The sequence below is a fragment of the Lacerta agilis genome, chromosome 9 (genome assembly GCF_009819535.1).
Source record: "Lacerta agilis isolate rLacAgi1 chromosome 9, rLacAgi1.pri, whole genome shotgun sequence".
Taxonomy (NCBI): domain Eukaryota; kingdom Metazoa; phylum Chordata; class Lepidosauria; order Squamata; family Lacertidae; genus Lacerta; species Lacerta agilis.
The window spans coordinates 65,359,973-65,386,461 of NC_046320.1; the positions used below are offsets into that span (position 1 = coordinate 65,359,973).

Genomic DNA, 26,489 nt, shown 5'->3' on the forward strand with positions numbered 1-26,489 from the left:
AAGTTATCACAAGCCCCTCTGCTTCATGATTTTGTCTAAGCCTCTACATTTTAGTGTATCAATTAAATTGCTTCACTGTGTATTTTAATTATGTGTTGTTGTTGTTTTCTGTTAGTATAATTGAGTTTGTACTTAATTAATAATTAACAGTTAATTAATTACCCCAGCCCATGCCTTCAGGGTAGGATCTCTATCGGCGGTCTCCCATGGTTCAGATGCATGGGTCTTACTCATTAGGAGCTGTGCATTCATTAGGTAAAGGTAAACCCTGACAATTAATTCCAGTCACAAACGACTCTGGGGTTGCGGCACTCATCTCGCTTTACAGGCCAAGGGAGCCGGCGTTTGTCTGCTTCCGCAGACAGTTTTTCCAGGTCATGTGGCTAAGCATGACTAAGCCGCTCTTGGCGAAACCAGAGCAGTGCACGGAAACGGCGTTTACCTTCCCGAGGGAGCGGTACCTATTTATCTACTTGCACTGTGTGCTTTCGAACTGCTAGGTGGGCAGGAGCTGGGACCGAACAAAGGGAGCTCACCCCATCACGAGGATTCAAACCGCCGGCCTTTCGATCGGCAAGCCCAAGTGGCACAGTGGTTTAACCCACAGCGCCACCCGCGTCCCTGTGCATTCATTACCGGGGGCCTAATTCTGAGGGGAAAAACCCATACATAGTTGAAATCAGACAGATCTGCTCCCATTGGTGAAGATCTTATTTATTTATTTATTTATTTATTTCAGCAAGCATTTTAAGAAAGCTTTTCTGATTTGGTGGTTCGTTGAAACAGATTTTATCCTTTGTAACCTCACCGTAAGCGACTGAAAGCTGCTGCGGTGTATAAGGAGTTGGAAATAAATAAAATCACCTCTGCATCTCTCTGCCTTGAAATGTATTGGGACCTGTAAACTTGAAGATACCGGTACATACTCACTTTACTGGGTGCACATTCTGTTCCGTCCAGTGGGGGCCCCTTCTTTGTCTTGCAGAAATAGGGGTTGTCCGGATGGCTGCACCACAACTGTTTACATGGGTCGAAAGTTCGGAACTAGAAAAACGGAGACGCCTGGGTAAGTTTTTGATCTCACAGAATTATAGTATTGTAGAGTTGGAAGGGACTCCAAGGGCCATCTTGTTCAATCCTTAAATGCAGGAACCACAACTAAAGAATCCCTGGTGAATGGACACACAACCTCTGTTTAAAAACAGAGGAGAGCCTACCATCTTGGGGGGGGGCAGTCTGTTCCACTATCAAGCAGCACTTACTGTCAGAAAGTTCTTCCTAATTTTTAGTAGGAATCTCCTTTCTTGTAATTTGAGTCAATTGGTTTTGGTGATGTCCGCTGGAGCTGCAGAAAGCAAGCTTGCTCCATCTTCGATATGACAGCCCTTCAGAAATGTAAGATGGCTGTCATATCACTTCTCAATCTTCTCTTCTTCAGGCTAAACCCACCTAACTTCCTCAACCATGCATCTTAAGATTTGGTTTCCAAACCCTGTATCATCCTGGTTGCCCTGCTCTGGGCACATTCCAGCTTATCAATGGTTTGCCCCATTCTCTCCTCTGGGAGGAAAGGTGAGATCTAGATTGAATAAATACACAAAGAATCATGACCAATTTGGGCTTACCTTTCATGATACATAATACAATGAAATATAACAACATAGAAAGCTGCCTTACACCATCCAGCTCAATATTGTCTTCACTGACTGACAGCGACACTCAAGGGTTTCAGACATGTTTCCAAATCTACCTGGAGATGCCATTGGGGATTGAACCGAGTTCTGCATGCAAAACTGGGATCTTTCAATAGTTCAGTGGTTTGGTCCGGTTTTACTTTCTAGAATTCGCTTTGGACATACCGCTGTGCACATTTTGTAGCCCACTCCAAAATCAAAACGGCACTGTTCATCCATGGAATAATTGATCCCCGGCAGGTCAGGAAGTTTGGGCCAGTCGTGTTCAAAGGGATCATCAAGGAGGCAGTCATAGGAGCTATTGCAGAAACAAAGGAGAAGAGAGTCATCTGCTGGATATGCCTAAGCCACAGCTTATAGCAGAGGGCCTTCTTGGTGGTGGTGCCCACCCTGTGGAATGCCCTCCCATCAGCTGTCAAGGAAATAAACAACTATCTGACTTTTAGAAGACATCTGAAAGCAGCCCTGTTTAGGGAAGTTTTAAATGTTTGATGTTTTATTGTGTTTTTAATGTTCTGTTGGGAGCTGCCCAGAGTGGCTGGGGTATAAATATGTTGTTGTTGTTGTTGTTGTTGTTGTTGTTGTTGTTGTTGTTGTTGTTGTTATATTTACTGCCACGGAGTTTAAGTAAGGAGGGGATTCCTTATCCACAGCCCATCTTTCAATCTGTTTACAGCATCAAGTAAGAGATAACAGAGATTCTTTCTGCCTATGAACACATGGTGACCAACACCAGAGGGCACTGCAGGGCCGATAAACTTTCGAGCAAACATTCAGTTCAAATGCACTGGGATTGCAGAACTTGAATTTATCAATGCCGGCAACAGCAGTTCTTGAATTAAAGATATTGATGGTTCTTGCCCTGCAAAGAGTAAACCTTCTCCTGTTTGCCTTATTGTGTTTGGGATCTCTCAAGCAGATTTGCAAGAGGGTTGGTAGGCCCTTCAGATTGTTTGCTCTCTCCCAATTTCCATTTCCAGTCAGCCACCCCATTCCCCAGTTCACTAAGCCCCCTAACTCTGAGACTGATTGTAACAGAAGGGCATGTCTGTGACAGCTGATGTTACTGAAGCACACATTTCTTAATGCTCATGTAAAATACAGGGGAGGAGGGAGGAGAATAAAGGTTCATTGGTGGTGGAGGTGGTGGAGAAGGGGATCAGTTCCCAAAGACAAAAGGATCCCAATTGATTGGGCTCATAATAAACCAGGGGTGGCTAATCTGTAGCCCTCCAGATGTTGCTGAACTACAACTCCCATGAGCCCCAGTCAGCATGCCTAACATCGGGGATGATGGGAGATGCAGTTCAGCAACATCTGGAAAGCTACAGTTAAGTCACCCCTGGAATATCAAACAAGGCATTTTCCACGAGGGGCTGCCCCACCACTACCCACCCCAAAAACATCAATAACAACTGTTACATCAGGTACATCAGGTGTTTTGCTCTTGGTCTGTAAAAAATGCATTAACTGCTTGTCAAAATTTGAACAATGAATCTCCATATCTGTGCACCAACGTCCTTTGCTGTCAGTCACTATGCAGGAAGAGTGAGCCAGGGTTGTTCTTCTAGGTCCTGCTGTTGACCTGCCTTCTGCAGCCCATTGTTTTTCCTGATTCAGATCTGAGACTTTGCCTGGACACTAGCCAAACTTTGGCTTTCCTCGTGTGTGCTCCCTAGTCTTGCTCCAGGTATTTAGTGCCTGTTGGTACAGCATATGCTAGTTGGTCCTTACTGTATGTATCTTTTGACTTCTTGGCCACTGCATCGGGACCAGTGGTATCGATGGAACGCCGCTTGCACCAAGGGAGCCATGACACTCCCCATCGCTGTCTCATCCCCACACCGGTTCCCTTGTCCATCATGCTCCATTCCCAACCTGAAATCAGAGACCAGCATGATGGAATTAATTGGGGCCAAGAGTGGAGGAGGATGAAACCATCTTTCACATACAAAGTGACTTAGATAAGCTTTTCTTTCACTCTGATAAAGTTTACCAGGCTGGTCTAGGTAACTCAGGGATGGAGAGCCCTGTGGCTTTCCAGATTCTACAGGACAAATATTCCCATCATCCTTAAACATTGGTCATGCTGAATGGGGCTGATGGAAGCCGGAGCTCAATAATATGTGTAGGACTACACATACAGGTGAAACTCGAAAAATTAGAATATCGTGGAAAGGTTCATTTCTTTCAGGAATTCAACTTAAAACGTGAAACTAATATATGAGATAGACTCATGACATGCAGAGCGAGATATGTCAAGCCTTTATTTGTTATAATTGTGATTATTATGGCGTACAGCTGATGAGAACCCCAAATTCGCAATTTTGACTTTGGGGTTTTCATCAGCTGGACGCCATAATCATCACAATTATAACAAATAAAGGCTTGACATATCTCGCTCTGCATGTCATGAGTCTATCTCATATATTAAACTCCAGTAGCTAATGAAAACAATTGCTTACATAAATGGACTTTTGCACGATATTCTAATTTTTTGAGTTTCATCTGTATCTCAACCTTTCCCAAGCTCCTTCAATTCCAGGTTTTCTAGAAGGGAAAGCATGAAAGCCATTGCAGTCTAAATTTCACAGAACCAGACTCGGCTCCATTACAATTGAAAACCAGGGTCTGTGTTGTACTGCTTTAGACAGAAGGCTTGTCTAGGATCCTTCCCCCTGGTGGGTGGTTCATTAGGGTGCAAGAAGCATTGTCATACCAGCCTCAGTCTGCCCCAGCTGCTAACCCTCAGCGGTGAGGGAAATTTTTGGCCTGGCAGATCATTTTTTTATTTCTTCCCCTTCCTCCCAAGAGGACTAACTTGGACAAGTGGATGGATGGATGTCATTGCGACATCAGATGACTGATAGGTGGGCATCCTGGTAGGTGGAAGAGTCTGCTTCACCATCACATTCTCTGCAATGAACATGATGGTGAAGCAGCACACAGCAGGAATATAACCCTCCCCCCGTCAGCTGATGTACAGTTGGGTGTGGTTTGAGGGAAATGGCCTTACTGGCCAACTTGGACAACCCTGGTGGGTCAAGATTGGCCAGCAGGCCAAAGATTCCCTAGCACAGGGACATAAGAAGGACCCTATTGGATCTCATCTAGTCCTGAATCCTGTTCTCATAGTGGCCAACCAGATTTCCATGGGAAGCCCACAACGAGGACCCAAACACTCCTTGCACTTGTGATTCCCAACAACTGGAATTCAGAGGCATCCTGCCTCCAACTTACGGGCATTCGGAGGCATACTACTGAGACTTACACGTGGCCAGTTTCATGGGCGACCACAAAAGCTGAAGAAAATCCATCTTCATGGTTAAGAGTGCAGCTTCTGACAGGATGGCACATGCCTGTTACTGGAGCATAGCCTGTTGAAAATGTGAAAGACTTGGATTTTAAAAACAAAGCAAGACACTGTTTGTTAGCCCTCCATGGCTACAGCTATATCGTGAAGCCTTAACCTACTGACAGAACAAAATTGTCAACACTCAATGGGTGCAGAAGGAGACATTTCTTTACAGTTCTGTGCAAGAAAAAAGAGAGAGATTTCCAGTTGCGTCATATGAAATAGCTAGCTGCCTTACACTGTGTGTATGTAGCTTAGAATTGTGGCAGTGACTCTCCAGGGTTTCCAGCAGGGGTCGTGCCCAGCCCTTAATTTTTTTTTAAAGCTTTATTTAATTTCAGACTTCTAAAATACAGCCACATCAAATCAACCAATAGAAACAAACAAACAACCCCCCCCAAAAAAGCATATAATCTAGACATAATAATCCACGAAAAATAATATTTGAAAAAACAAAACACACAGGAAAAGCAAATAATTATAAATAACAATTAAAATTTGACTTCCAATTGTCTGTATATCGCTTCCCTTAATAATGAAACAAAACTTGCTATACCTTATACAATGATTGAAAAATATATAACTAAATAAATAGCTTACATTTTAATATAAATCTCCCCACATATATCTCAATCTAAGCAAATCACCAAATCCGTTCTTATATCTTCTTTTTTCAGATAGTCTTCCATATATTTCCACTCAGCCTTAGATCTTTGTTTGGATATATTTCGAATTGCTGCCGTCATCTTAGCCAAATTCATGAATTCCACTAATTTAATCAACCATTCTTGAATTGTCGGAATTTTCTCCCCTTTCCAATTTTGGGCTATGAGTAACCTGGCTGCTGCGCACACATACAAAAGAATATTTTTCCTATCCTCCAGAATATTTTCAGGAGTTATACTTAGTAAGAAGACCTCTGGTTTTTCCCCAAACGTACACTTAAGCATCTTCTTTAATCTTCCATATATTTCACTCCAAAAACCAAAAATCTTTGAACATTCCCACCAGCAGTGAAAATAACTGCCTATTTTTTCATGGCACTTCCAACAATCCATCGATTGCGTCTTAGAAACTTTTGCTATTTTCTCTGGGGTTAAGTGGGTCGTGCCCAGTCCTACGCAGAGATTGAACCTGGGACCTGCAGCATGCAAAGCAGATGCACTGAGCTACGACCTTCCCCAAGCCCTTTCTTTATCTGTCTACTGCACACTTTCTTCCCTTACTCCATCTCCTTCTGAGTAGGAAGGAACCGTAAAGAAAAATGGCTACTAGAAACCAGGGTGTGTGATAGCCATCACCATCAGAATAACATGAAGCTGGGAGAGATTCAGGAAACCTTTACAACCCATTCCTAGCTTCTAAATACGTTCTTTTAATGACTATTAGGAGTTCTCTAGTTTTATTTCATAAACCTAGTGGAGTAATAATATTAATAATTAGGAGAGAAATTGCTGAACACATTCCCCAGCAGGGAGAGATTGAGTTACTAAACTTTGACCAACTCTGAATAAGGAGAGAATAAATGACTTGTGAATTCTGGCTGGATTCCACATGCCCGAATCAAGTAAGTAGAATCTTGCAAACAGCCAACACAACAAAATACTTGTTTTTAAAAAAAAGTCTTGGTTGTGCTACCTTGCATTCCGGCTGGTCCAAAATCTTGCCTGGTTAGGAATATGGCATGGTCATGGTGCTCCGAGTGGCTGGAGTCTGCTTTCTGTTGCTGATATGCCCAGCGGCAAACGTTCTCCAGGCTCCGGGATGGATTTCCTCGTTCAATAAGGCTGATGGACTGAGAAAGAATGTGATATATGTTAGATGGGTCTGGTCACAACTGGAGAGATGTGATATATGTTAGATGGGTCTGGTCACAAGTGGAGAGGCCAGGCGCCAGCACTCAGCACGACAGAGCAAATGATGTGGCTCCGGAGAGCCCTGCAGTGGTGATATTCTGGACCCCTTGTTACTTCATTCTATTCTGGAAAAAAACAAGATGGCAGCAACTGCAGATGATAGCTCAGTTGGCTAGAGTGTGGTGCTGATAATGCCAAGGTTGCAGGTTCGATCCCCGTATGGGACAGCTGCATATTGAGGTTGGAATAGATGATGCTCAGGGTCCCTTGCAGCTGCATGATTCTATGAATATATGAATCTATTCTATGATTCTATGCTTCACCTGGCACATGGCCTCATGGTGAGGGGCTGCACATGGTTGCCCCACCCCACTACTCTATACTACAGGTGTGGAGAACTTCAGGGACTGAATCTGGACCTCTATGCCTCTCTGTTTGGCCCTTGGATCTCTCCCCAGGACACACCCCTTATCCTTGAGCAACACTCCTCACTGACCCCAAGTGTTTTTGCCTTGATGGAACATGTCCTTGAACTCTGATAACACTTTTTGCTCCCCTGGATGGAGGTTGGAGAGCAGTGTATGGAGAAACTAGGCTACTGTTGATCTACTCCTTTGCCTCACAAGCTGGGGAGACCTGGACACATCATCATCATCATCATCATCATCATATTTATATCAGGCTGGGTTTCCCCAGACACTCTGGGCGGCTTTCAGCACATCTAAAAACTTAAGACATCAAACATTTAAAACTTCCTGAAACAGGGCTGCCTTCAGATGCTTTCTAAAAGTTGTGTAGTTCTTTATCTCCTTGATATCTGATGGGAGGGCGTTCTAGAGGCATGAATACTGAGAAGGCCCTCTGCCTGGTTCCCTGTAACATCTTACAGTGAGGGAACCGCCAGAAGGCCCTCGGAGGTGGACCTCAGTTTCCGGGCTGAACAATGAGGGTGGAAGCACTCCTTCAAGTATACTGAAGGTATATACAGATGCCCTTTTTGGTGGCAGCCCTGTCAGGTCAGAACATCTGCCCTCAGTTGCATAAATGAAAGACAGAACTCTGTGCATAGTTCAAATAAAATAAAATACTACTGACAGTGTTTTGGATCTTCTGCTATAAACACTCTCTTTTTTCTGGCTCAAGGCAGTCAGATATGCTTGTTGTAGCTGCGTATTAGAAACTTTGCAGAAGACATTATCTCCAATGTTTATATTCTTCATCCCAGTAATGAATTGGGGGCTACCCTTTTCTCTGCGGGAGAAGCCATATGCAGAACAAATGCTCAAGGAGTGAGACAGTCTCAGAACTAGGACAATTGTGGCTGCACAGCTGGGCTTTGCTTACATTCCCAACTGCTGGGGGAGAAGAGGCAACCCTCTTGGAAAATAAATCTGAGGCCAATGACATGCATAGAACTGTCAGCATTTCTGCCAGGGATGCTTGAAGCACACCACACATGCTGCAGTGTTGTGCCCTCAGATGAAGAGGCAATAAATATTTATTAGTGCTCCAGGTTATTGATGAAGTGGTCCTTCCACCCACCCAAGAAGAATATTTATTAGCACTTAAGGATATTAATGAAGCAGTCCTTTCACCCACCCAAGAAGCATTATACTGCCCAACTAAGTGATAGAATAATGATATATACAAATGACTGCTGTGTGCAGCCATTTATATCTATAGAACCAAGCTTGTTTTTTCCCTTTGTCTTTTTGGAGAAAGAGGAGCAGTAGCATCATAAAGAGAGCCCTGGCAGCCAAACTACAGATTATGCAGAAGGGGTGGCAAAATTATGAACTTCAGTGCCAAGGGGTATATGTTAGAGAGAGAGAGCGAGCGAGAGATCAGTCCCTCTAATATCAAACAAAAGTGGTGAGTGCCAACAGAATTGTAGCCAAAATAAAGCAAGTAAGAGGAATCACAATGAGGTGTTTTATGTGCATCATTCCGGAGGCTGCAGATTTCAGCTACTTCTGAGAAGAGGATTTGGGCTTCGTTGAGTGCATAACTTTCCCTTAATATATTTTTTTAAAGAAGCCTCACGGAATAACCCCAGACTCCATTTGTTCAACCCAAACAGTCAGGGCCGGCGCGTCCATTTAGGCGAACTAGGCAATTGCCTAGGGCGCCAAAATGGAGGGGGTGCTGGCCAGGCTTGGGCGGGACAGGCTAGCAGCAGCTTCTCCACTGTAGCGGAGAGGTGCTGCTTGCCCCCTACACCCCCCGGCTCCCGCTAAAGCAGGCTTTGGCGGGGGCGGGCAGCGGGGTGGGCGAGCAGCAGCTTCTCCGCTACAGCAGAGAAACTGCTGCTTGCCTCTCCACCCCCCCCACCTCCCGCTAAAGCAGGCTTTGGTGGGGGCAGGCGGGGGGCGCCAGAAGGTGGTTCACCTAGGGCGCAAGAAGCCCTAGCACCAGTCCTGCAAACAGTGTTGTAAGAATATTAAGGATATATATATCCTTAATATATATAATTGTTCATTAGTTTACCAAGTAAACATGTGCGTGAATAGGCCAGGTCTGAAGCAGCACAGGAAGACAGGCTTGACACCATTTTGACTCTCAAAACTGACCAAATGTTTACCAAATGGTTCTCTGCAAGGAAGGAGGGGGTGAGGAGCTTTTCCATTGTCCTAGGAATTAAAAGTGATTACCATTTCAAAGGAATGGCCTGGCTACCCAGATAAGACATGATCATATAAATTGGCAGGCAGGAGAAAAACAAACTTCTCAGATTTCTGTTACAGGTAGGTAGCCATGTTGGTCTGCCATAGTCGAAACAACTGGAAGGAATTATTATTATTATTATTATTATTATTATTATTATTATTATTATTATTATTTTCAGATTTCTGTTGAAATTTGTTGGAGACCGCCTTTTTGTGATGTAGGTATGATGCATTGGAGAAGGTGGTTCTGGGATACACCCCTTCTGTGACTTATGTATGGTGTTTCTGGGGGTGGTCTTGAACTCCAGCATGGGAAATTTCAAGAGTGGACATGGCTTTGTTCTGGGTTCCTTCTTTGTTCTCCTGCGTGAGAGGAAGGACCCTGTTGCAACAGTTCAATAAAGACTTTGCTTCTCAATCTTCTCTGGTTGGCCTCTGTTATACTTTCCTACTGATGGAGGACTCTACAAGGGCTCTTTTGTACCCCATAAGGAAAAAGGAGCCAGATTTTGTTTATTACAACAGAAAAATGCAAGGCAAAGGATAATCATGAAAAGACCTCCTGTTAGATTCTAGGGTGTTGCTCCATTTGCTTTCTTCTTCCAGGCTCAGAATTAAAGCAAACATGATAAGAACACAGACCTTGCTTATCACCTGAGGATTAAGGCAGGATTTGAACCAGCTAGCAGAGGTGGCAGTCGCTGCAGCAGGAACTCCCTCCCCTCATTACTCTTCTTGATACACACACACACACACACACACACACACACACAATCCACACACATGTGATGTCTTCGTTCAGGAAGCACACATAGTAACATCTCACCTTCCAAAAGCAATTTGGATGAGAATGGAGACAGAAGGACCATTCACTTGGTTTTCTTACCTTGGTGTAGCCCAACATCATCATGCGAACCAGAACAACGTTTATGTGGACCCCCAGGGATTCATCCTGGTAAATTTCATTCACCTAAAAGAGAGAGGCAGAGAAGGTAAAATCTGAACAGTCACAAATCCAAAGTTTGATTCAATCCACAATTAAAAGGACAACCCGATTTCTACTTTCCAAAACAGTGCCTGATGGAACAGTGGGATTTTGCAACTTTGTCAAAGGGAGGATAAAGGCATCAAGCTGGTGCATGTTGCTTCTTAAAAATCTACACTCCAAATGAGTACTCCTTAGTTTATATCACTGGTTCCCAAAGTGCTTCCTTTTTTGGGGGGGTTACTTAAAGGTAAAGGGACCCCTGACCGTTAGTCGCGGATGACTCCGGGGTTATAGTACTCATCTCGCTTTACTGGCTGAGGGAGCCGGCGTACAGCTTCCAGGTCATGTGGCCAGCATGACTAAGCCGCTTCTGGCGAACCAGAGCAGTGCACGGAAACGACGTTTACCTTCCCGCCCGAGTGGTACCTATTTATCTACTTGCACTTGACATGCTTTCAAACTGCTAGGTGGGACCGAGCAACGGGAGCTCACCCCGTCGTGGGGATTTGAACCACCGACCTTCTGATCGGCAAGCCCTAGGCTCTGTGGTTTAGACCACAGCACCACCTGCATCCCTGGGGGGATGACCTGGGGGGGCACTAAGAGGCAAAAGGGGCGGCAAGGGATGCTGAAGTGAAAATAACTTTTCATGCACCAGAAAGCTGACATCACTGGATCAAGTTCATCTGTTTTGTTAAATTAATTAAACTAAATAGTTTCATTTGGATTTTGGATCAATGTGCAATTACCATATTGGTCTCAATATAAGCCACACTCTCCTCCCCCCCCCATTCTGACCGTGAAAAGTTAAAGTGCGGCTTAAATTCGCGACCTTACAAAAATGGGCTTTTATGATATCACTGTAGGATTTTCTTCTACATTTGCCATTTACGGGTGTGTGAGTGTCTGCGGAATTTTAAGGGAGCAGCTTATATTCAGGTATTGTCTCTCCCCCCCCCCCGAATTTTAAAGGTGCGGTTTATTTGCGGGTGCAGCTTATATTTGGGCCAATACGGTAATTGCTACTGCAATTAATATTTTATTATATTAGTATCTTCCTTAGTGGGTCATGCAGAATGCTATTATGAATAAATGTCTTTTGTAGTGTATGAGGGGTGAGCTTATGGAACCAAGGGGGCGGTAGGTAAATAAAAAATAGGGAATCGCTAGTTTATATGAGGGACGCGGGTGGCACTGTGGGTTAAACCACAGAGTCTAGGACTTGCTGATCAAAAGGTCGGCGGTTCGAATCCCTGCCAGGGGGTGAGCTCCCGTTGCTCGGTCCCAGCTCCTGCCCACCTAGCAGTTCGAAAGCACATCAAAGTGCAAGTAGATAAATAGGGACCGCTCCAGCGGGAAGGTAAATGGCGTTTCCGTGCGCTGCTCTGGTTCGCCAGAAGTGGCTTTGTCATGCTGGCCACATGACCTGGAAGCTGTCTGCGGACAAACGCTGGCTCCCTTGGCCTATAGAGCGAGATGAGCACCGCAACCCCAGAGTCGGACACGACTGGACCTGATGGTCAGGGGTCCCTTTACCTTTACCTAGTTTATATGAACTTTTCATGATCCACCAGCCTTGTCCTTCCTACTATCATCACATGTTCTGCGTTTTCCTTGTGCCTTTGCTTAGTATGTTGGATTACACCAAAAATATTTCAGGTATCTGGAAGAACAAAGACCCCTGCTGTCTCCCGTGTCCCATTAATAGGGTTTCGAGGAGGGAAATTCAATTTGGTTCACTAATGCACACTTTTTGTAAAAACATGGCACTAGATTCAGCTTTACAAGCAACTTTACTTTTCCGAGATTTCTTGGAGACTATCCATTTCTCTCAGGCTCACAGATTGCCAAAGCCTTTTAAATGCTTCAGCCGAGCGTGGTTTCGAAAGGCTCATGAAAAATTGACGCAGGTCATCCTCTCAAAGATGCAGACACATTGATCTCCCTCCTTCGCTTACAAAGCACTTTTCGTGGGTTATGAGGGCAGGGGAAGGAGAATAGAGTTGTAAATGAGACTGCCTATTGGCAAGAAGACCCAGGTGGTGCTGTGGGTTAAACCACAGAACCTAGGGCTTGCTGATCAGAAGGTCGGCGGTTCAAATCCCTGCGATGGGGTGAGCTCCCGTTGCTCCCAGTTCCTGCCAACCAAGCAGTTCGAAAGCATGTCAAAGTGCAAGTAGATAAATAGGTACCGCTCCGGCGGGAAGGTAAACGGCGTTTCCGTGCGCTGCTCTGGTTCACCAGAAGCGGCTTTGTCATGCTGGCCACATGACCCGGAAGCTGTACGCCGGCTCCCTCGGCCAGTAACGTGAGATGAGTGCCGCAACCCCAGAGTCGGACACGACTGGACCTAATGGTCAGGGGTCCCTTTACCTTTATTGGCAAGAAAGAAAGACCTGTGCCCTAAGGGGCAGATGCCACCGAAGCATTTATATAGGGCTGGCTCTATCATTAGGCAAAGTGAGGCAATTGCCTCTTGCACCACATGCTTGCGAACAGAGGCAGAAGCCCCCCTGGGGTTGCTCCAAAGCGGCCTGGCCTTTTTCCTCTGCATGCTAATGCCCTGTCCCTGTCTCCCAAAACTAGCCTGCTGCCTCAGGTGCAGTGCAGGATGCCGGTCCAAACTGCTTCTGTACAGGAAATGGAGAGGAAGATGCATCTTTGCCTCAGGCGACAAAATGGCTTGTGCCGGATCTGCATCACAGATTTAATTTTTGCTAGTTTTTATTTTATTTTTATTTTTATGCATGTTATAGTTAATATGATGTTTATTTAAGGTGCAGTCAGATATGGGGAATATTGTGCTAGTTTTCCTGCTTATAATGCTAGCATGTCTGTTCTGTTTTCTGATGTATTGCGGCACTGTGGCATTTTGAGGGATATATTGGCATGTCGTGCTAAATTTCATTCACGCTAGCGGGCATGATGTGAAACGACAAATGCCCTTCAGCTCTCTATGTCGGACAAACAGGCCAATCCCTATGCCAAAGGATAAATGGACATAAATCTGACGTCAGGAATCACAAGACAGATAAACCAGTAGGAGAACACTTCAATCTCCCAGGACATTCAGTACAAGATCTCAAAGCAGCTATCTTATTACAAAAGAATTTCAGAAATAGACTTGAAAGAGAAGTTGCGGAATTGCAACTTAATACCAAACTGAAAACTATGTAGAGACCTGGTCTGAATAGAGATATTGGATTCTTGTCTCATTACACATGCTAAAGCTATTTTTGGTCATCTACATACTACCGGTATGTCTTGCTTTTTCCTGTAGGACTAATTGCAGTCGTTAACAGTAGTCAACAGTTACAGATAGGTAGCCGTGTTGGTCTGTCATAGTCAAAACAAAATAAAATAAAAAAATCCTTCCAGTAGCACCTTAGAGACCAACTAAGTTAGTTCTTGGTATGAGCTTGGTCTCTAAGGTGCTACTGGAAGTAGTCAACAGGTTTAGCATACCCATTGAGCCAATCATTCATCTGCTACTACCCCTCTGAGAAATATCCCACCCCACCTTCCCACTATATATAAGGGTCTGGCTTCTGTTTCAGTGAATCGGAAGAAGTGTGCATGCACACGAAAGCTTATACCAGAACCAACTTAGTTGGTCTATAAGGTGCTACTGGACAATTTTTTATTTTTTATATTAATATTTCGTGTTTGGACAACGTCACTATTCCCCAACGTTCTGCAGGTTCAGGTTTCTGATACACCCATGAAAACGGCAGGAAAGAACTATATGCTAGTATACCGCCCCAAATGTTGACACTTTACTTCTGTTGTTCTCCTGTATTAAGGGGCTTTCTTTTCTGGAAGCAGTTAACATGGACCTGAGTGCTAAACCTCTCCTATATTCCGCTAGATTTCCAGAAGTGGTTTTAAGGTCACATGAAAGCTCAAATATAGTGCCTAAATCCACAGTTAGGCAAACGATGGGGAAAGGAATAAACCATCGTGTGAATGCACCCTTAGTAAAGTTAAAGGATCACTAGATGGTTAAGTCCAGTCAAAGGTGACTATGGGGTTGCGGCGCTCGTCTTGCTTTCAGGCCAAGGGAGCTAGCGTTTGTCCACAGACAGCTTTCCAGGTCATGTGGCCAGCATGATCAGGCCGCTTCTGGTGCAATGGAACACCGTGACGGAAACCAGAGTGCACAGAAATGCCGTTTACCTTCCTGCTACAGCGGTATCTATTTATCTACTTGTACTGGTGTGCTTTCAAACTGCTAGGTTGGCAGGAGCTGGGACAGAGCAATGGGAGCTCACCCCGTCGTGGGGATTGGAACCGCCGACCTTCTGATCGGCAAGCCCAAGAGGCTCAGTGGTTTAGAGCACAGCACCACCCGTGCCCTTAGTACTTTGACTTCACCCACCACCACCACCACCTCTGTGCTTCAGAATACACTTGCAAAATGCCCCACCAGTTGAGGAGAGAGGGAGTTACTCCTGAGTACTGGATGAAAAAACATGCTTCCCGGAACAACTACGGAGGGAGAGAACTCACTATATTCATCAGGGTGAGGAGGTAGTTCTGAACGTGTTCTTTGCCATGGAATCGGACGACGGAATCATCCACTCCCAGAAGCACCTCGATGTTGTAGTGATTGTCCCCGGCATTCCGGCGCTGCCTCAGCGTCTCGTTCAGCCGCTGCTCTACGCTTGCATACATAGAGTCGAGACTAGGACGACCCCCAAGGCCAGATTCTAAGGGGAAATAAAAGCACAGGTTCCATTGTTATAATTCATTTTCTACTTTGCCTAGAGTTTCCCAGGGGGTTTCAAGTGCCCCTTGACATCCTTTAGTAGAAGCCGTACCATAAATTACGGGTGGCTCCCGACCATCTTTCCTGCAAGCTCAGCTAGGAAATAATGTTGGAAACTCATATTACGTTGCTGAATGCCTTCCAGTGGAAGGACCATAGCTCAGTGGTAGAGAATCTGTTTTTCAATCCCTGGAATCTGCAGGTAGGTCTGTGAATGCCCCAAGCATGAAACGTTAGAGAGCTACTGCCAGTCAGTGTAGATGGATCAGTTCAAGAAACATAATTTTGTCCTGTGCAGTTTTGGCCTCTAAAACAATGATCCAACCTACGCTCTTGTGGCCACTGTTTTCTCTGCTTGCCTGGACATCATTGTGGTTGCAGGACGGGCACCTCTAGAGGGTCTCTATTAAGCTCTGAATGTGTTCTGCAGCTTCCAGGCCACTAGGAACCTTGGGAAATGTTCTTTCCTATGATTCCCAGCATGACAGAACGATTCCAAGCAGCATCCTTGGATGCTTCAATCAACTAACACCTAACAAACTATCACTGTAGGCTTCACCTCCCATAATATTGGGGGGGGGGTTTAATGGGGGGGTGCCAACTTGAATAAAATATTAGGCAGCTGTAGCAGCAGCAAGACGCGTACACGTTCACTCAGTGAAGTTGAGTTTATTTAAAGAAACAAAACTAAACAAACCAAGCCTCTAGTCTGGAGCTCCCTGCTCTCACGACCTCTGACTACTCTGTTGATGACTCTTCCGAAACTTCAGGGTGGTTCCTCTTCCCTTTAAAACCTTGCAAGAACACCATCCTCTTCTGCCTCCTCTGCAACGACAACTTCCCTTTCTCTTGCACCCCACCCCTCCTGCATTCCTCTGAGGTAAGAGGAGCCAGTAAAGGCTCTGACAAACAGCTTTCAGAGAGATTTGGTCTAGCCCTGGACTGAGCGCTTCCCTCAGTCTTATCTCCTGCTGTATCCATGACAGCCTGCTTCCCCAGCTCTTGGCTGCCATCCCAGTCAGACAGCCGCAGCTGCTGGCGACTTGGCTATAACCTGACAACAGCCCAGGTAAGTCCTGTCCCACATAATTGACCACATGATGCAGCACACACACACCATTTGAATGGCAATTCCTGTCAACTTGGGGGGGGCACCCTCAAATATTTTATTGTGGGAGTGAAGGGACCTTGGCCCCTAGGAATTGGCTCCTACAGGGGAGTAACCCACCCTAGTCATTTTAAAAAAAAATGCCAAGATTGTCCATTCCCAGAATTAGTCACTTGTGAATTGGATGGCAATTTTATTTTTCAGGGAATCAATATTCACCGCTGATTCCGCATTCCTTTTTTAAAAATAATAAACCCACTACCTGTGGTGTAGTGGTTAGAGTGTTCAGCTAGGACAGGCTTCCTCAACCTCGGCCCTTCAGATTTTTTTTTTGTCTACAACTCTCATGATTCCTAGCTAGCAAGACCAGTGGTCAGGGATGGTGGGAATTGTAGTCTCAAAACATCTGGAGGGTCGAGGTTGAGGACCTCGTAGACCAGGATTCAAATCCCCACTCAGCCAAATGAAGTTCACCGAGTGAATTTGGGGCAGCCAAGGACTCTCAGCCTAACCTAAGGTTACCAGACATCCCTGTTTCCCGGGGACAGTCCCCGGATTTACAAATCAGTCCCCATACAAAATCTATTGAAGTTGAAAAGTGTCCCTGGATTCATTGGGAAAAAATCTGGTGACCTTAGCCTAACATACCTCTCAGAGTTGTGAGGATTAAAAGGGGAAGAAGCATGAACGCCACCTTGAACATATTTGAGGGAAAAGTGGATTGTGTGTGCAGAAAATACATAAGAAGTAGTGGAGGGGATTTAACCAAAGTTCTGAAACTTGCACAACTCCTTCCAGTGAGCAGCTGCAGTGTCTTGCTCAGTAGTGGGGAATTCTCTCTCTCTCTCTCTCTCTCTCTCTCTCTCTCTCTCTCTCTCTCTCTCAAAATTCATCTCAGTAGCTCAACAACACATAAGTAACCCTCCTTCCTTCCCCACATCAAACAGTGAGACTTCCCTCGCGCTGTGAGCCCTTGCGGGTGAGAAACCCAGCCTGGCAAACAAGCTCTACAATTTGACCTCAGCTTCTTTGCAGGGCTCAAGAATGCAAAGGCTGTGATAGCACACAAGTGGGAAATTCATACCCCTGGCTCCCATTTCTAAAAATTGCTCCTCCTGGCAAGGGTGGGTGGTTTTCTTTTGGGTTTTCTTCTTTTCTTTTTTGGAGCGCCACGTCCAATGGAAATATACAGTCATGTCATCATATCGTTATGCCCGCTGCATGAATGGAATAGTCTGAATCGGCAGGTCAGCCGGGGGGGGGGGAGAGGACCGGCTGCTCCGCACAGGGCCCATGGCCTTGACTGTCATTTCCTTCTTTAAATAAGTGGTTTTTGTGGTCAGGAGTAAGTGGAGAATCCTCCTTTCTGTATGTGAAAGGAGCAGGGAGAAACACTTTCTTTCGCCCAAATGTCCAGCTCGTTCCTGGACTGTGGATTTGTAAGTTAAAATGCATCCTCGTTGCCTGCTTTTTTTTCTGTGTGAAATATTCAGGATCTTAATTTACATCTCCAGCAAATGGACAGGTACAGCCTGTGGCAAAAGCATCAAGCAGTTCCATAGTAGAGCTCATCAGACTTTATGCACAGTTAAACAATGGAGGCTGAGATGGGCAACAACCTAGATGGTTTTAAAAGAGGGTTGTTTTTCACGAGCCATCCTCAAGTAGCAAGTTCTGCCAGCCAGCCACCTACAGAACAACTGGCAAATCAGAAGCAGTGTTCACTGGGATAAAGAGAATGCAAACACCCGGCAGAAGGTGGGGTCCTCTCTTCCCAATCTGCTTGCTAACCTGCAACCTTCTGCACGCCTAGCAGATGCTCTGCTACGGAGCTGCTGCCAAAAGCTATTTTTTAAATTTTCCGTTACCTGTAGCAAATCTGTTCGAAGCAGACATGCTAATCTCATGTAATCTCATTCTGAAATTAGCAGGGTCATTCTCATCTATGCGTCTCTTGCCGCCTGCTTCCTTAGCTATCCATTGGTGTGGCACGTAGCACCACTGCCAGCCGCATTTTTTTTCTCCTATGAACAAACTGTGCTGATTTAAAGACAGTCCTTAAGAGGTCACTCACTGACCTTCAAAAATCCAGTTCCTTTACTGGGGTGGCAACACACACACCCCAGCTTTTAACCTTTTGGGTGTTTTATGATTTCAGTTATAATAAGTGATTAAAGGAACCTTGTTTAAAACAAGGATGGGGCAGCCTATGACCCTCCAGATTCTGTTTATTCATTCATTTGTTGCTTTAAAAATATATAAACTGCATGTTCAAAAGAGAAAGGATTTCAGAAGGATATACACAGGAATTTAAAATCTGCAAAACAACAGGAGAGGCTGCAGGAGGAGGTTTATTGGTTTGGGGGTGTCTCTGTGTTGTTCTTGTTTGTATTGTGTATTTTGTGTTTTTATTTTGTATTTTTATCTTGTGAGCCACCCTGAAATCTATGGATGAAGCATAGAAAATAATAAATCATCATAGGAATAACAGGAATAGGAATAATTTTACTGGCCCAGTACCAACACACTTGGAATTTTGCTTCGGCTACATTGCAATATAAACGCACCTTATACAACACTATTCCACTCACAATACAGTAACACAGCAAAGGAAGCCCACCCATAACTGGCCTCCCCTTCCACTACATAACTATGAATTTAACAATTAATGGCGCAAGGGAAGAAACTGTTCCTGTGCCTGGCCTTTTTTTGTATATAAAGCCCCGTAGCGACGTCCAGATGGAAGTAAATCAAACAGATGATGACCGGAATGCAAAGGATCTGCGACAATTCTCTCTGCTCTCTTCCTAACTTGGGTAGCATAGAGTGTCTCTACTGAAGGCAAGCTGGCACCAATTACCCTTTCTGCAATTCTTACTGCTCGTTGGAGCCTTTTCTTGTCCATCTTGGAGGCTGTGCCGTACCAAGCAGTAATAGAATTGCAGAGAACAGTTTCAATGATGCCTCTGTAAAATTGGATCAACACTTCCTGGGGCAATTTAAAATAAAATAACTGTACAATGAATTTAAAATAAAATAACTGTACAATGAAACAGAGGGGGGAAATTATTCAGTCCACTGAAAGCACAACAGTTTTTAATGCCAGGGCAACTAAACAAGGGCTTAACCTACTGTTGGGCTCCATCTCCCATCAGCCCCCACCAGCATGGCCAATGGTCAGGGATGATGGGAGTTGTAGTCTGAAAGACAAAGCAGAAAAAAAATACATCCAGACAGCCACAGATTCCCCATTCCTGATTTAAAGGGGAAACCGAATTCAGTACAGTACAAACATGTCCACACTAGAAGAAGAAGAAGAAGAAGAAGAAGAAGAAGAAGAAGAAGAAGAAGAAGAAGAAGAAGAAGAGGAGTTTGGATTTGATATCCCGCCTTATCACTACCCAAAGGAGTCTCAAAGCAGCTAACATTCTCCTTTCCCTTCCTCCCCCACAACAAACACTCTGTGAGGTGAGTGGGGCTGAGAGACTTCAAAGAAGTGTGACTAGCCCAAGGTCACCCAGCAGCTGCATGTGGAGGAGCAGGGAAGCGAACCCGGTTCACCAGATTACCAGTCTACCACTATTAACCACTACACGACACTGGCTCATGATATCTTAAAACTGAATTATGACCATGTATCAAAGTACTGAATTAAAACCTGTAATTCTATATAAGAGAAATAAATGCAGAGGGTATATTTTGTCGGCCTTCTGAGGCTAATCACTGTCATGTATTCGATAGCTACAAGACTTCCTTGTAGACCTAAAACCTGCAAGTTGCTGTAGCATCAGTAGCCGGCAGTGTGATGGGATGAATACACTAATCTGATCACCCAACAGCTGAGCTGGCACTGCTTCCTAGGAGGAGATAGAGAGGCTGGCAGAATCCAAATGCATCATAAGCATCAGATTGGCTCTGCCATTGCATCTGCACTGCACTCACCTCTCTGATGTGTTACCTTCCCAGTATGCAGCAGTGACTCGGCTCTCAGGAGGTCAGGCAAGAGCCACCACCCTTTCACTAAGAATCCATGGAGGTCACGTTGGTGATTTGATACTTCTCTTAACAAGTATGTAAACTCTGCAATGTGCTCAGTTCCAAATGATGAATCTCTAGCGCTCTACCAACCAAATGACATCTACATTTAAGGTCCCATCTCATAGAGGAACACTAATTTTCTGGAAACTGGTAGAAAATTAGCTTTCACGTAACTGATCTTGATTAGCATCCTTTTCTGCATGGGACAAAGGTCCATATAGTTAAAGCTATGGTTTTCCCAGTAGTAATGTATGGAAGTGAGAGCTGGACCATAAAGAAGACTGACCGCCAAAGAATTGATGCTTTTGAATTATGGTGCTGGAGGAGGCTCTTGAGAGTCCCATGGACTGCAAAAAAGATCAAACATATCCAGCCTTAAAGAAATCAGCCCTCAGTGCTCACTGGAAGGGCAGATCCTGAAGTTGAGGCTCCAATACTTTGGCCACCGCATGAGAAGAGAAGACTCCATGGAAAAGACCCTGATGTTGGGAAAGATGGAGGGCACAAGGAGAAGGGGATGACAGAGGATGAGATGGTTGGACAGTGTTCTCAAAGCGACTGGCATGAGTTTGGCCAAACTGCGGGAGACAGTGGAGGATAGGGGTGCCTGGCGTGATCTGGTCCATGGGGTCACGAAGAGTCGGACACGACTGAACGACTGAACAACAACAACAAGTGCATGGGAGCACAAAACGGCAAACACAAACCCGCCACTCATCTCTAAGCAGAGTAAAATGGGAACTCGCGGCTACATGTTTTAGATGGGGGTGGAAACAAAATAGAAAATTCTTTTCAGTAGCACCTTAGAGACCAACTGTGTTTGTTCTTGGTATGAGCTTTCGTGTCCATGCACACTTCTTCAGATACCTTCTTCAGATACACTTATTCAGATACACTTCTTCAGATACACTTCAGATACACTTCTTCAGATACACGAAAGCTCATACCAAGAACAAACACAGTTGGTCTTTAAGGTGCTACTGAAAAGAATTTTCTATTTTGTTTCGACTACGGCAGACCAATACGGCTACCCACCTGTAACTAGATGGGGGTGGGTAACCTACAGACCTCCACCATCGCTTACCAATGGTTAGCTGGCTGGGTCTGATATGAACTGAGAGTCCCCCAGCATCTGGAGGGCCATAGGTTAAGCACTCCTGTTACATCATGCTCCCGGGTTCAATAAAGGCTATTTTTAGTTATAAACCATTAAAAAAAAAAGCAACCAATGCATGCTTGCTCAGGATATGTATTAATTGCAAAATGTAAAGCTTGACTGAAATCCACCTTCCTTCTCTGGGATTGAAACCAATCGTTTAAATAAACCTACCCTGCCTTTTCCTCGGTTGAACAAGGATTGTCCTGTTAGCTTATAGGCCTAGAAAATGAAGGATTTCAACAAACAGTGCACTCTTCAGTTCATTCCCTCCTATACACACACCTACACACACCCTGTAGTTATTAACCTAACCCGCTTTGAATCCTTGGATTTAAGCCAATGCAGTTCCACTTAGGTCAGTGGGGCAAGACCATCTTAGGCAGAAGCATTTCAGCTTAACTAGTTTGTGAATCAAACTGATGACCTAATGAGGTTAGTGGAGGACTAACAAGCTCAGTGGGGTCTGCAGGTTATCAGCTCTTGAAACACTTGCAGACTGTGGGCCAAGGGCCATAGCTTAGTGCTAGAGCACCTGCCTTGCAGACAAAAGGTCCCAGGTTCAATCCCTGGCGTCTTCAGGTAGGACTAGAATTATAGAGTTGGAAGGGACCCCTGAGGGTCATCTAGTTCAATGAAGGAATCTCAGCTAAAGCACCCATGGCAGCACACCACCCACCCACCCACCCTCTGCTTGTTGTTGTTGTTGTTGTTCAGTCGTTCAGTCATGTCTGACTCTTCGTGACCCCATGGACCAGAGCACGCCAGGCACCCCTATCCTCCACTGTCTCCCGCAGTTTGGCCAAACTCATGCCAGTTGCTTCGAGAACACTGTCCAACCATCTCATCCTCTGTCGTCCCCTTCTCCTTGTGCCCTCCATCTTTCCCAACATCAGGGTCTTTTCCAGGGAGTCTTCTCTTCTCATGAGGTGGCCAAAGTACTGGAGCCTCAACTTCAGGATCTGCCCTTCCAGTGAGCACTCAGGGCTGATTTCTTTAAGGATGGATAAATTTGATCTTTTTTGCAGTCCATGGGACTCTCAAGAGTCTCCTCCAGCACCATAATTCAAAAGCATCAATTCTTCGGTGATCAGTTCTTCCTCTGCTTAGAAACCTCCAATGATGGAGAGTCCACCATCTTCCAATGGAGTCCATTCAACTGTCAAGCAGTTCTTCCTGTCAGAAAGTTCTACCTGATTTTTAGTCGGAATCTCCCTTCTTGTAACTTGAAGCCATTGGTTCAGGTCCTGCCCTCCAAAGCAAGAGAAAACAAGCTTGCTCCATCTTCCATGTGACAGCCCTTGAGATATTTGAAGATGGTTATTCTATCTCCTCTCAGTCTCTTCTTAAGACTAAACATGCCCAGCTCCTTCAACCATTCCTCATAAGGCTTGGTTTCCAGACCTTTGATCATCTTGGTCACCCTCCTCTGCACACGTTCCAGCTTGTCAAAATCCTACTTAAATTGTGGTGCCCAGAACCGGACACAGTATTCCAGATGTGCTCTGACTTGCTCCCTGACCCTGCCACCTTCTTGTGCTCCAGTTACAACTTGCTGTCTGGTCCTGACTTCTCAATGACTCGCAACTCCTGGGTCTCAGCACCTGCCTCATCTCAGACATTTGCCTGTCGTCCATCCTTGTCAGTAGTTACCCTGAAAGGGGCAGGTGATTTGGAGGAATAAAGAGTCAACCAATGGGCATAAAGAACACCATGGATAGGGGGGGGGGATTCAATTCAGTTCACATTTAAAGTGGAATCTACCTAATTTACTTTTTTTCTGAAATAACGCACAAACTGAAAGGTAGGAGTCCTTCAAAATGCACATATTGCTGAATTTTTGCAATAAAGTTTATCCAGCCAAATCACGTATACAAAAATGCACATTTTTTTGTAAAGTGTGCATTTGTGAATATAAGTTGCAAAAATACTTTCTGTTAAGGAAAAGTGCTTTGCAAAAGGGCGTATATTACGAGAATTTGTATACAAGAATGTGTAGATGAGAATAAATTATTCAGGTTACCAATGTCCCTTTGGATATAGATAATTATTTTGAGACACAGATTGAAAATAACCTTTGGCCTGTGTGTGCCTTGAACAGGCATCATAGCATGCCACAGAGAGCTGTTTTATGTTAAAACTGTATTTTGCAGGCCTCAGAATAAGAAATAAATGAGTTCTCTCATAAAAAAGGAGGTGCATACATCTGTATGCCAAGAGCGAATGGAGCCAAAAAGTACTGTAAATCTGTTTACTAAAAAGAACTTTCTTCCACAAGTAACTTAAAGGAGGGGGGGGGAATCAAACACTGCTTTCCATATTACACAAACATGGAAGCAGCTGAAAGGACGAAATGTTAAAACCCACACAAACTCACACATTGCAGCCTAAACAGCATGGCGGAGAAAATGTAAGCCCACCACAGTTTTTAAGAAATGAAGTTAAAGGGGATTCTATCAAAGAAATAATGAAAAACACACATACAAAGGTGAGTTTCTGGTTTCCATATATTTGTCACACTCTCGCGTGACCAAGAAATAGCGTAAGGGTGGAGCTACCATGTTTCTCCTAAAATAAGACACCGTCTTATATATTTTTTTCGCTCAACAAAACACAGTATAGCTTATTTTCAGGGGATGTCTCATTTTAACCGCGTCGCATCGGTACGCTGCATAGCCACGCCTCTCCAGGCTGTTTTAATGGGAGGTACCACGTCACTATGGCTTATTTTCGGGGTATGGCTTATTTTTGGGGAACGGCTTATATTTCGCAAATGCATAGAAATCCTGCTATGGCTTATTTTATGGCTATGTCTTATTTTAGGAGAAACAGGGTATGTAGATTTCGGGGCAGGGCTGAAATGAAAGCAGGGGGCTTCTCAGGGGCTTCCCTTCAGTTCCATAGGACAAAGTATATGAGATATGAGGAAAGCTATGTTGCTGTCTGAGGCACAAGACAAGATCCCATCATCTCCATTTACCGGACTGCTAACTGAATCTTAAATCCACACAGGCAATTGGGTACAACCCTCCAACACACCACAGGGCCATGAAAGCGGGAGGGACGTTTTAGCGATTCTTTGTCAACCAGTAGGAAGCACCGTTTCAACCAAAAATGCTCCTTGAAAGGGTATAGCATCATTCTGGTGCATTTCTGACCCAAACAAATATGGCGCCCACCAGCCCAATGGAGGCTGGAGGATCGCCGTGGTGTCTTGTTCTAGCTTTCAACCTTCTCACACCAATTTACCCATTAGAATCATAGAATCATAGAATTGTAGAGTTGGAAGGGACCCCGAGGGTCATCTAGTCTAACCCCCTGCAATATACGAATCTCAGCTAAAGCATCCATGACAGATTTCCTCCAAAGGAAATAGTCCACAACCTCCCAAGGGGGACCATTCTACTGTCAAACAGCTCTTACTGTCAGAAAGTGCTTCCTGATGTTTAGTCGAAATCTCTCCTCTTGTAACTTGAAGCCCTTGGTTCGAGTCCCCACCCCCACCCCCAGAGCAGGAGAAAACAGGCTTGTTCCCTCTTCCATGTCACACCCCTTGAGATATTTGAAGTTGGCTATCATATCTCCTCTCGGTCTCTTCTTGTCCAGTCTAAACCTACCCAGCTCCTTCAACCACTCCTCATAAGGCTTGGCCTTGATTATCTTGGTTGCCCTCCTCTGCACACATTAAGATCTCATTTGACAAATGTTGAACTGGTCCTGGCTCTCTGTACTCGAGTTTTATTGTGGGTGTATTGTGCAAAACCTCCCGGATTCAATAATAGTGCATTGGTGGGAGATTTATCCTACAATGCTTCACCAACAAAACCATATTATTGCTTCCCAGAGGGGCTGTTAGACTGGGGCATGGTGTGTGCTCAAATTTGGTGGGGCATTTTTTGAGTGGGTAGGAGCCAAATCGAGCTTCCAGCTGGAAATATTGGATTTGCACCCAATGAAATAATCGCTTTCATTGCAGCGATTTCCACAAGTGCAATGGAACTTCTCCCTCCACACAACCCTCTGGCCTATGGAGATATATAGCTGGAAGCAACCCTCTACTAAAACGCTTGTGAATGCAACCCACTACCTGTCCCAGTGGTATTACTGCCACACATTGAATAAAAACCATTCTCTCAATTACCTTCAAGCAATCCCCCTCCATCTCCAGCACATGCCTGCTCACTGTAAACCTACTGGAAAGGATGTGGAATGTAGGTAATGGCAGAAGCAAATGCTAAGAGACCCAAGCTGTTTTTAGAAAGAAATGAGGGATGCAGAATATTTGCCAGTTCCATGCTAAAGAATGCTTATGAGATCATTCCTCAAACTGCCTTTTCTTCCACACACCTGACATATTGGTTCGGCCTTTACGTCTGCTGGAAGCTCCTTTGGCATTTTTGTATTTTATGGCTCTTAAAGGAGAACAGCTGGTACCATTAATAGCTTGCTGCAGAAGTCCATGAAAGATTCATAATGCAATGTATTTCATCAAGTGAAACGTACACACTTATGCCCACGCCATATGATTCTGATGTCCCTGCCTAATTATTCTTAAGAGCCACAAGATACTGTTTAAATGTTGCATCCAACTAAATTATACTTGGAGCAGAGCCACAGAAATTAATGGAGCTAAGTTAGTCGTGTCCATTATTTTTAATGTATCTACTTTAAGTAGAACCAACACCGGGCATAGCTCCATCAAACGAGGAATATTAAAAAAGGATCTTCATCCCTGCGGCAAACACTGCCAACACTGATGCTGCAGTTTTTACCTGCCACAATAAGGACCAGATGCTTCCCATTTCTTTTAAGCAAAGGAAATGATTTTCAAGACTACTTAAAAGGATGCTACTTAAAAGG

At 44.7% G+C, this 26,489-nt stretch overlaps 1 protein-coding gene across 1 annotated transcript in view; it reads right to left on the reverse strand.

Annotated features, from left to right (window-relative positions):
- The window catches only part of ADAMTS3 (ADAM metallopeptidase with thrombospondin type 1 motif 3), a 134,220-nt gene that overhangs the window by 32,547 nt on the left and 75,184 nt on the right, over positions 1–26,489 (reverse strand). Inside the window, exons 5-11 of the mRNA XM_033159580.1 lie at positions 15,069–15,268; positions 10,458–10,541; positions 6,688–6,844; positions 4,966–5,071; positions 3,429–3,572; positions 1,860–1,992; positions 931–1,044 (exon numbers count right to left, since the gene is read on the reverse strand). Coding sequence (XP_033015471.1) covers positions 931–1,044; positions 1,860–1,992; positions 3,429–3,572; positions 4,966–5,071; positions 6,688–6,844; positions 10,458–10,541; positions 15,069–15,268 — 938 coding nt within the window. The remainder of the gene's footprint in view (positions 1–930; positions 1,045–1,859; positions 1,993–3,428; positions 3,573–4,965; positions 5,072–6,687; positions 6,845–10,457; positions 10,542–15,068; positions 15,269–26,489) is intronic.